Source organism: Octodon degus, unplaced genomic scaffold (genome assembly GCF_000260255.1).
Source record: "Octodon degus isolate 3935 unplaced genomic scaffold, OctDeg1.0 scaffold00006, whole genome shotgun sequence".
Classification (NCBI taxonomy): Eukaryota; Metazoa; Chordata; class Mammalia; order Rodentia; family Octodontidae; genus Octodon; species Octodon degus.
In genome coordinates, this window is record NW_004524582.1 from 22,220,754 (window position 1) to 22,232,614 (window position 11,861).

At 40.4% G+C, this 11,861-nt stretch overlaps 1 protein-coding gene across 3 annotated transcripts in view; it reads right to left on the reverse strand.

The window, feature by feature from the left end:
* Window positions 1-11,861, reverse strand: part of Cc2d2a (coiled-coil and C2 domain containing 2A) — a 123,905-nt gene that overhangs the window by 8,430 nt on the left and 103,614 nt on the right. For all 3 annotated transcript variants that reach the window (XM_023699587.1, XM_023699596.1, XM_004624556.2), the window contains 3 exons: window positions 11,702-11,791; window positions 10,065-10,178; window positions 8,860-8,994 (listed from right to left, as the gene is read on the reverse strand). In XM_023699587.1, coding sequence (XP_023555355.1) covers window positions 8,860-8,994; window positions 10,065-10,178; window positions 11,702-11,791 — 339 coding nt within the window. The remainder of the gene's footprint in view (window positions 1-8,859; window positions 8,995-10,064; window positions 10,179-11,701; window positions 11,792-11,861) is intronic.

Consider the following 11,861-nt stretch of genomic DNA (forward strand, 5'->3'; position numbering starts at 1 on the left):
GCAGTCCTGGAAACCCTTCAATAAAAGTAAAGCAGGAGTTTGTTTTTTTGTCTATGCAGATACATACAGAGACTGGGATATGTAAAAATTAAGGATCACAAAAGACCATCACACGATTCTACCAATGCATGTTGCATCTATAATTCACGAACATGGTCAACAAAATCATGTTCACTTCAACCCTATTTCATTTAAATTAAAGGAAAAAACCTTTTAAATAAAGTGGTTACATTCAAACTTTAACTTCCTTAGTACCATGCTGCAGATTCCAGCACTGTTAAGGTATTGCAGGAATGCCCAACCGTCTGGTGTCTGATCATGTATCTAGCAATATTGTGAAGGATGCCGGTTTTGGGCTCCTCCTTTATGATCAGGCTTTGGGGTATTATTTGTGAATGCCTAATGAGAAAGCTGATTCTTACAGATCCAAGGCTTGGAGTAGAAGTGGAAACAACAGTGGGAAGGAGAGAAGTTATTTCTTTCAAAAGAAGAGCAGGACAAGAGCTGAGCATCCAGAGGTGGTGTAGTAGAATGGCGAGTAGCCATGGTTTGGAAGTGCCAGGCTGTGCTCGCTTTAGCAGTACACACATTAAAATTGGAGGTGCCAGGCCAGCGCAGGATGTGGGCTGTGGTCAGGGCCTGGCATAGGATACACTCAGCTGCTCCAGGGATGCAGGCCACTGCTGTTTATGCAAGAGGAGAAGAGATCTTTGTTCCTCGTGAAACATTAGCTTTATAAGAACTAGTCAGCCACACAGTGATTATCTTCAGAGCTAATAATTTGGCAGAAAGTGGAGCTCTGTAAGCGATTTGTGAATGCCTATTAATCCTGCTTGATTACTAATGATTTTGAAGTGATCCTCTAAATTCAAATGGAGCTTACCAAAAACTATTATAAAGACTTCAATTAAAAATAATTAACATGCAAACAGAGCTCCACTATACTTTTTCGTATCTGTAATTAATGATAGTTGCTGTTTGAATGCCCATGAAAGACAGGTAATTTGCTAGGTATTGGCATATATTAACTCTATTTTATTTTTGCGGAACTGGGGATTGAACTCAGGCCCTTGTGCTTGCCAGGGGAGCACTTATTCCACTGAGCCATCTCCCTAGTCCTAACTCTAATTTTAGAAGCAATCCTAAAAAGTTGAATTATCTTCAGAGTAAGGTACATATTCCAGGAATATAGAAATGAATTATTAGATTTTTCTAATTGCTCATATTTAAAGTTTTTTTTTATAAGAGTGATGCATATGTGTGTGTGTTTGTGTGTGTGTGTGTAGTTTATAAATAAAAATATGTAAGTTGTGTAAGTAGTCTCCCAACTTGGATCTAGATGCCCCCTGCAGCCTCACGCACTTGGAGTTGGGGCTTTTGGGCTGGGGCTGGACCACCGCGTGTGACACTGCATAATGGGTGTGACGACTGACCGTTCTGCCGGCCGGCTCAGCATAACTGTGTGTGGTGGAATCGCTGAGGAGAGCAGCCCCTGCCTGGGAGTGCGTGGCACCAGCAGTAGGCCCACAGCCTGGGTGTATAAAGACAAGGGCGAAGGCAGGTTTGCAGCTTCTGCCTCCTGCCTGCCCTGCCACGCGCAGCCTCCTACGCCAGACCCCTCTGCCATGCCGTCCCGTCTTGGAGCCAGCTGACTGTGAACTGAAGCCTCTACAAGTTATGAGCGGAAATATGCCTTTCTTCTTTTAACTTGTAGGTGTTGAATATTTTGCTAGAAAGTGACCAGGACAACCAGAAGTTTCATTTGGAACCATTCAGGTGACTAATTCTGCCACCATCTTTGCTACATTTAAAAAATTGATGTACATTTATATGTTTATTAGATTGCTGTAAAAATTTAAATATATAATTAAGTAAATGGCCAATTAAAAAATAGTGATTCACTGTGGCTGAATAGAGAACCACAATGGAGTTACACAGACAAAATCATCTAAAAACATAAAATAATTGGAACAAAGGGAGGGACATATGTCCTGATGTCAGAATCAATCTGGAACAAGAGATGTGTGGATAAAACATAGGCATAGGACTTTATAAAATGGCAGAGCAAGAACTGCCATTCTAAGACGCTCCTAACACAACTGACAGCCTGCAATAACATTGCAACCAGCATGGCAACCTGCAGGACAGAGAATGTTGCATTCTGTCAGCAAGTTTTTTTTTTTTTTTGCGGAACCAAGGATTGAACTCAGGCCCTTGCGCTTGCCAGGGAAGGGCTTATTCCACTGAGCCGTCTCCCTGGCCCCCTGGCAGCAAGTTTTGCTAGCACACACGGGGCAGGTGACTAGGATGGTGCTCTATCCCCCATGAGCCGCCAGCTTTTGTGTCATGCACCATAGAAGCTAATGCACCTCTAGTGACAACATGGTTAGGGACCACAGAGGCAGCGGTGAAAGGGAGTAGAATAGCCTTGTCGTGCACTGTCCCAGCCGTCGAGAGGGAGATGCAGGACCTCAGCAGCCTTAGACTGTGGGGGCCGTGAGTGGGGAGCAGGCAGCCTGCTCCCAACTGCCAGAGTTGGAGGGGCGGTGAGTCTGACAGCGCGGCCCCTGCCCTGCCCAGTGGTGTGAGAGGAGAGACGACCCGCGGAGTGCCGCAGGGGAAGCCATGCTTCCCCCTCCCAGGGCTGCCGTGTTGGGAGCAGCCTCACGCTGTCTGTCTGCGGGCGCCACAGCACCGGGAGAGCAGCACAGAGAAGCAGGCGGAGGTGTGGACAGACCTCCAAGGGAAATAGGATCTGTGGCACTGGCACCAAGCCCTGCATCCAGGGCCAAAATCAGCCTCACATCTGGGCATGTAGACTTGGTGGGGTTCCCTCGTGCAGACTTTGGCTTTGACTTGGACACTACCAGAGTACTGAGAGCGCCAGGGGGATTTGTTATTTGTATTGTTTTATATCATTTTCCTTTTCCTGTCTTCTTTTTTGGTGGTTTGGGTTTTTACTTTTATTGTTTTATCCGTTCTACCTCTCCTCTTATGCTGAGATTAAATTTAGGGCCTTGGGCGTGCTGGGCAAGCACACCGCCATGATCTACACACCTGGCTCTCTTGTTTTTTTTCTTTTCTTCCTGATATTTTAAAAAATATTTTCATGTGAGTGAACAGTATATCTAGTCTTTCTAGTTTGCTTCAGTATTCTTTGTTTTCTCCTTTATTTTTCTCTCCTGTTCTTCAGTTTCTGAAAAGTTGAGTGATCATTCTTTGTTCTTCAACACTGCTTCCACTGTGTTTCAATTCATTTATCTATTTCTTTCTCCTCCTTCAATTTCTTCCCCACATGGTAAAATCACACTACCAAGAGGAAACTCACAACATACGAGTTTGTGGTTTATGTTGGATTTTGTTGTATAACTGTAGGTCTTGCTCTTTATGGTAAAAGGTACTATCTCAGTTACTTTTTACTCATTGCTGGGACAAAATACCTAACACCCAAAATTAAAGAAGGAAAGGTTTATCTAACCTCACAGTTTGTGGAGGTTTCAATCTATACTTGGCTGGCTCCAAGGAAGAGTGGCACATGGCAGAGAGCAGCAGCTCATGGCAGCAGAAAACAGGAAGAGCAGAGGGGACGGCAGCAGCTGCGTCTAGCCAGCCTCTCCCGCCTCATAAACAAGCTACCCCGGGGTGGAGTGTAGAGCTCACACAATGTCCACGCTCTCCTCTTGCGCAGGATGAGGATGTTTACAAACTCATAATCCTGGCTTTCTGCTGAATCACTTAATTAAACTTCTAAACTTCTCAAGTTGATACAGTGTATCAACTGGTACAGGTACCTAGTTACCTCCATTTGTCACTTCCTAGACTGTGCTTGGTGCTGTTGTTATTGGTGATTGTACTACTACTTTAGTCAGGGTGTCATATTTATTGTAATCAGTTGTTCTCAGAAGAGACTTGGGACTTGAAATTTTCAGCAATGCTGAAGTTGTGAGGACTTCTACAACTCTTAGAGATGGACTAAATGCCTTTTAATTAAATGAATGTATATGAGTCTTCAGGGAGTCAGGGACGAAATATCATGGTTTGTGTCTACATGTCTCCTCAAAGCCTCATGTCATGAGGGGATGGGCTTTTCAGAGGTAGCTGAGCCTAGAGTTTGTGATTGATTCATGATCCAACAGTGGAATTAAGGGTGTGAGTGTAACACCTATCCTAGGGCTGGGAGTCTGCGTACAATATAAAGGGCAGAAAGAGGCTAGTTTCCTCCTTGCTTGTAGCTTTTGCTGTCGTCTGCTGCCATGAACTGTTAGCTCCTCTTCCGTGTGCTCCTCTTACCTTAGAGCCAACAGATTATGGACTGAAATATCTACAAACTATAAGCTAAATAAGCCTTTCCTGCTTTAACTTGTGTTAGGTATTTTGTCACAGCAATGAGAAAAGTAACTAAGATAAGCACTATTAAAATTGTAACGAGGGGCCTCAACACCCACTGTCACAAATAGATCAACTAGACAAAAAAAGCCAAGGAAATATCAGAACTGAACCAAACCTGTGAACAAATGCACTTAGGAGACGTCTACAGAGCATTCTACCGCACATCAGAATACACATTTTGTTTCGCAGCACGTGTGACATTCATCAGAATAGACCATATACTGGTTCATAGAACATGCTTAAGTCAATACAAAAGAATTGAAATCATCTGATGCATATTATTAGGCGATAGTACAATGAAATTAGAATCAATGGCAAAAGAACAAAAACTATAAACTCATGGAAATTAAATAATGCCATTTTGCACAACCTTGAGACCCAGATGCAAGAAATGAGAAGAAATGAGATAGTTTCTACAAAGTAAATGGTGATGCTAATATAACATACCAGAACTGATGAGATACAATGTAGAAGTCTTTGTTTTTTTTTTTTTTTTTCAGAACCAGGGATTGAACTCAGACCCTTGTGCTTGCCAGGCAAGCATTTATTCTATTGAACCATCTCCCCAGCTCCTATTATGAGATACAGTGTAAGCAGTCATATGATGGGAATTTATAGTGGTGAACTACATCAGGAAAACAAACAACCTAATGTTGAACCTTAAGCTTTTAGAAAAAGTCTAAACCAAAGCTCAAGGAAATTATAAAGATCAGAGGAAAAACTAATGCAATGGAGACTAAGAAAACAATACAAAGAAACAATGAATTGAGTTAATTCTTTGAAAGATTAAATAAAATTGATAAATCCTTAGCCAGTCTTATCAAGAAAAGGGAAGAGTGGCCAGTGAGATAGCTCAGTGGACTAAAGCACCTGCTTAGGGAAGTGCAGGGACCACAGTTCAATTACCAGGGTGGGCTGAGGCAGCCACAGAATCCAGGCATAGAGGCATACACCTGTAATCTCAGCACTGGGGAGGCTGAAAACAGGACTATCACTATGAGTCTGAGCTCTATAGTGAGACCCTGTAACAACCAAATACATTTAAAAATAATAATATAAAAATAAAAAGGAAGAAAAGACTTAAATCTATGCACTTATGCATGAAAAGTCTTAAATCACAGTGGATCCTGCAGAAATCCAGATCAATACCTATTTCAAGAACTTGTATTCTAATAAGATGCAAAACACAAGAAATGAAGATTCCTAGATACACATGAATTACCAAAACTAAAGAAGATACAAAAGCAGTACATAAAAAAAATTAGTAAAAGTGAAGATGTAATTAAAAATAGCAACAAGGAAAAGTCCACATCTTGATGGATTTACTGCATTCTACAAGAAATTTAGAGAAAATCTAATGGCACTGCCCCTCAAACGCTTCAAGGAAATTGAAAGGCAAGTAATACTCCCAAACTCATTCCTGGAGACATGTATTACTCTAATAGCAAAACCAGAGAAAGTTCCAACCAAAAGAGAACTAAGACTCATATCCGTAATGAAGATAGACAAAAATCTTCAACAAGGTACTGGTAAACACAATTCATCAAATCATCAAAAAGGGGTGGTTAAACATTATGCAAATTAATAAATGTAACAAACCATGTGAGCAGAACCAAGGACAAAAATTACATAATCATCTCAATAGATGCAGGAAAAGCATTTGACAAAGTTGAACATCCATGCATGATAAATGCCTTATAGAAAATTGGAATCGGTAATTTATCACAATCTGATAAAGGTCATCTATGACAAACCAACAGCCAACATCACACTCAATGGTCAAAAATTCAAGTTTTCATTCTAAAACTGGGAATAAGGCAAGGATGTTCACTATCATGACACTTATTCAATACAGTTCTGGAAATATTAACTGGAACAATTAGACAAGAGAAATAAGAGTAAAGATAAAAACAGTAGAAGTTATAATTATTTGCAGATGACATGATATTGTACATAGAAAACTCTAAAACCTTCACCATAAGACTTTTAGGTTTAATAGCTAAAATCAGTCATGTAGCTGGTTACAAAGTCCACTCTCAAAAATCAATGGCTTTCTTGTATATTCACCGAGAGAGGAATTAGAGAAAGCACAACTTTAACAATAGTGATGAAAAAAAATGAAATATTTTGGAATCAGTTTAACAAAGAAAATAAAAGGTCTGTACATTGAAAGCTACAGTGGGCTGGGGAGATGGCTCAGTGGAATAAGCGCTTCCCTGGCAAGCGCAAGGGCCTGAGTTCAATCCCCGGTTCCAAAAAAAAAAAAAAAAAAAAAAAAAAAAAAAAAAACAAAAAGAAAGAAAGAAAGCTACAGTACTCTGAAAAACAAGATCAAAGAGGTTATCAGAATATTATCCCTTGCTCTTGAGTAGCAAGAGCCAACATAGTGAAAACGGCCATACTCCCAAAATTGCCATACAAATTTAATCAAATCCTGGTCAAAATATCAATAGCATACTCACAGAATTAGAACAACCGTAAAATATATTTGGAAATAGAAGAAGAGACCTAAAGTAGCAAAAACAGTTCTGAGCAACAAAGGCAAAGCAGAAGGCATCGCAATCCCTGATGTGAAATTATACTACAAAGCTACTGTGATAAGAACTGCATGGTATTGGTAAAAAAAGCCAGCCAACCAAACATAAACTCCCTCTCCCCTGCAAAAGAAAACAGACCCATGAATCAGTGGAACAGATTAGAAGGTTCAGAAACAACTGCAAACACGCTCAGCTGCCTTACCTTTGATAAAGGGGCCAAACACCTTCATCAAAAGAAAGAGCCTATTTATTAAATGGTGCTAGAAAAACTGACTTTTCACATGGTGAATACTAAATCCAGACACATGTCTATCACCATGTCCCCAACTAAAGTGAAAATGTATCAAAGATGAAACTATTAAGAGAGAAGCACTAAGTCTGCTGGAAGAGAGACTAAGAACCCTTGAAGACAGAACTGTAGACAGAGAATTGATGAACAAGACCATGATTGAACCAGAACTTTTACAAAGAAAGAACAAATGGGATTGTATCTTACTAAAAAAAGCTTTCGCACCGCAAAAGAAATCACCGGCAGTGTGAAGAGATAATCCACTGAGTGAGAAGAAATTTTTGGCAGCTGTTTTTCAAAGGCAGAATATCTAGAATATATAAAGAACTCAAAAAATATCCTCCCCCCAGATTTAAAGCCATAATCCAAAAATGGGCATCTGGAATGAATAAACATTTCTGAGATGAAAAAATTCAGATGGCAAATATATGGGAAAAGTTCAGCATCATTGGTTCTCAAGAAATCAATAACTAACATGCTGATGAGTCTGTGGGGAAAAAGGAAACCTCCTCTACTGCTGGTGGGAACGTAGACTGGTGACACCACTGTGGGCATCAGTGGGGAGATTCCTCAAAATCTAGGACTAGAGGTCCCACTTGACCCAGCTGTTCCCTTTCTTGGTATCTTCCCCGAAGAATTAAAAACATCTTTCCAGGGCTGGTGAGATGGCTCAGTGGTCTAAAGGACCTACTTAGAACAAGCTAAGCCAACCAAAGCACAGGGACCACAGTTCAATCCCCCAGCGCCACATGCCAGCCAGCCCCGCCCCCTGGTGGGCTGAGCTGGCCACACACACACACAAAATAAATAAATAAATAAAATAATTTAACAAAAAACATCTTTCCACATCAACATATGCACACCCATGTTTATAATAGCACTTTTTTTTTCCCGGAACTGGGAATTGAACTCAGGCCGTTGCGCTTGCCAGGGAAGCACTTATTCCACTGAGCCACCTCCCTGGCCTGATAGCACGGTTTTAATAGCTAAATCTTGTAGGTTTTTTGATTTTTGGTGGAACCAGGGATTGAACTCAGGCCCTTGCACTTGCCAGGCAAGCACTGATTCTACTGAGCCATTTCCCCAGCCCCACTAGCTAAATCTTGTAGACAGCCCAAATGTCCATCAGCTGGTAAGTGGGTAAAGAAGACATGGTTGCTTTTAAATGCTGGAGTACTACTTGGCCATAAAAAAATAAACTCAAGCCATTTTTAGGTAAATGGTTGCACCTTGAGACCATACTCTTAAGTGCAATAATTTAACATATGTGTAATGTCACCTTGGTTCTCTGGTATGAAAGACTGGAAATGTGAAAAAGGACCAGCAGGTATAATAGATATCATGAAATAAGAAGACATTGTTCAAAAAGGAAGGGTAACTTGGGAAAGGGGAGAGGGTAAGGAAGGAAGGGCAAAGAAAAAACAACAAAAGGGGAAAATAGAAACTAAGATTTTGTAAATAAGGAAGGGATGAGGGACTGAAGGGAGAGGAGGGGAATGGGAGAAGTGAATGAAGATATGTCAGGAACAGGTACAAATTCCCTACGATGAGTGCGATCGTTACATATATGTAAAATGTACCAGTGAACTGAATTTAAAAAATAACAGGAAGTGACCAAGTTGGAGAAGAAATGGTAATACTTACATTATCAGGACCAATCAGACAGCTCACGCTTTTCAAGGGGCAGAATGTATCAAACTGCCCATAAAAATGTCCACTGCAGGGATTCCATATGAAGTAGTGATTTTGTTCCCAAGTTAGCACATAGACAGTTGGCCCCTGAAGAAAAGCAGATATTAAAAGCAGTTTGGGATGAATTATACAATTAAGGTCAGTAGTAATTTGCACTTTTTTATTTTAAAGAGAATTTTAAAAAGATACAGAATTTCAAAACAGGCTGATGGAAATTAACAATGGTTATATTGCAAATTGTCACCTTCAGAGTAGTTGCTGTGGTAACCAGACATAGATGTATAGATCGATCACACAGTATAAACGCCAAGTGTTCCTTTCAATCAACTGACAGAAATTAGTAGTACACTGACCTAAGCTATCTTGTCTCTGTATACCCGTCTTCCTCCCCTTCTTTCTTTCTTCCTTTCCCTCATTCCAGCTGTTCTTTCCTTTTGAGTGGTCTCCCTCTCAAGGTATCTATTGTACCTTTTGGATGTTATTTACTCTCTCAGTTCTGTACACTGGGGGGACAAGATGTTTTGCACAAACATTTTTGTTGCTTTGGTTAGATCCAAAGACTCCATGACAAATGGTGGAAATTATTTTGTAATTCTAGGCTGCATTGGATTTTAAACATGCATTTTCTTTTTTTTGCAGAATTCTCAGATCTGATATTAGTGCTGTCTAAGTAAGGTTAGCAGTTATTTGACTCGACCAGAATATCTCAAAATTGGCTGTACACTTCTAATGGAAGTAAGAAGTCACTGGCATTTCTTCTTAGAGTGAATAAAACTGCCATTTAGGTATCTAGAAAGCTGATCATTTTGGATCATTATTTCTAGGAAAGCATTTTCCATTTGATACGTGTTTATACAAATGCATAGAGGATATGAACAGCTCTTGGGAGTGGATGGGAGAGGTTTCTACAAAAGCACAGTTAACTGGGGCCTTGAATGGTAGAGGTCCAGCTTTGCCAAAAAGCAATTTGAAATGCTGCTGAGGGACTGAGGAACACTTCAAAACATTTCTTGTCTCACTGGTAGTTCTGGCTACCTGTTAGGGCATTTTCTGGGCTGCTTTCCTAGTAACTTCAACTTGTTACGAAGACCAGTCTCATCCTTGGACTGGGCTGGACAACGGCACTCCTGTGCAGAAGCCAGGCCCCACGACCTCACCTCAGGAATCGCGTTGCCCATCACCAGCCAGGCCTTCTTCCCCAGGAACAGGAAGTAATTACACAGCAGCACTGCGTGTTCCTCTTCATCTCCAGCCAGGAGATCAAGAAATTGCTGACAAGAAGAAAAGAAGAAGGTGGGGTGTGACTGAATGCTTCCTCTGATTGGGCACACAGGGTTTTAGCAAGTCACAGTGGGGTTTAATAGCTTAAAGTAGAAAACATTATTTTTTAAATCCTTTCCCAATTTTAGTAGTACATGGATGATTTTTGGTTTTTGCTGTTTGACAGGATCTTGGTATGTAGTTCAGGTTGGCCTTGAGCTCACTGTGTAGTCTGACCTGGTCTTGAACTCACAGAGACCCACCTGCCTGAACCCCCCAAGTGCTGGGTGTACAGGTGTGGATCACCATGCCCGCTGTGCCAGTTGACGATCTTTAACACTTTTAGTGGACATAGTGTCTTCTATAACATTGGCAGTGATGTAGATTTCTGGAACAGTAATCAGTATGATTAGCGTATGGACAACAACTTAAAGAGTTTTAGTTTTCATTTTAGATGTGTATGACTCTACACTGTATGGTAAATACTCTCTATAGAATATTACCTGCATCAATGCATTTAGTCTTAGAGAACCTTTCAAAGAAAGTACTTTTATTCCCAATTTTACAGATGAGAGCGTGAAGGCGTGGTTCTTAAATACCTAGACAGTCTTGCTCTAGTACATGAACTTCATACATGGATTTCATACTTCATATATCTTCACATGGATCCCTTCAGGTTGTAGAAAATGCCTTCCTAAAATCACCACTCATGTTGCCGCAATATATAGGGGACAAAGAATTTAAAGTACACTTAAATTTCTTTAAGTTAGGCATTTTTTTCAAATAAAGTTGTATAATACTGTGTAATACAAACAGTTCAATGGAAGTTCCAGAAGCAGAATTAATATTTTGGGTATGTATATTTCATATTACTAAGATCAATTTGGAAGTTTATGTGCTCTACAAAATTGTAAATTCAGTAGAAGTGGAGCCTTATTTATTTATTTATTTGTTTATTTTGAGCCATATTTATTTTGCTAAGGCCAGGATGTAGGGCAGTATCTGATATGTAGCAGGTGACATAAGTATATATGAAATAAATAATGATGTAACATGCTTTAGAAAGCCTACAAATTAAGGAATATACAATGCCAATTATAGTATAGGATACATTGTGATTTTTATGAATAAAAGTGAGATGTTACTAAGAGGATAATTCAGCTTCAAGACATCTAAAGTTTTAAATTTTTTGCAGTAGCACACACCTGTCATCCCAGCACTTGTGAGGCTGAGGCAAGAGGATGCCACAAGTTTGAAGCCAGCCTAAGCTCCACAGTGAGTTCAAAGCAGTCTTGGACTACATAGTATGACCCTGTCTCAAAACAACAACAGAAGTCTTATTTTTTATTCTTTGTGCAATTACTTTCTTTTTAACTTAACTGTCAGAAAAATGATCCAAGAGAAAAGATACTACAGCACTTTGCTCATGCTGCTGACTAGGCGGCCAAGTGTGTTTTCATGGTGACTGACATTAGGCCATCGGGCCACCCGGCTAATGTCGGGAAGCAGTAGGTTGGGAGGAGGAAGGACTCACATCAGACGTGCTCCAGAGGTCACAGACGCCGGTGAATGAGGCTGTGTCGGGCAAGAAAGGGATCAAGGAAACGTACCGCGCTGCCAGTTCCTGCAGGAACAAAATTGGTTTTAAAATTATTTCCAGTAAAATAGAAAGTTGCATCCCCAACCTCATTTTT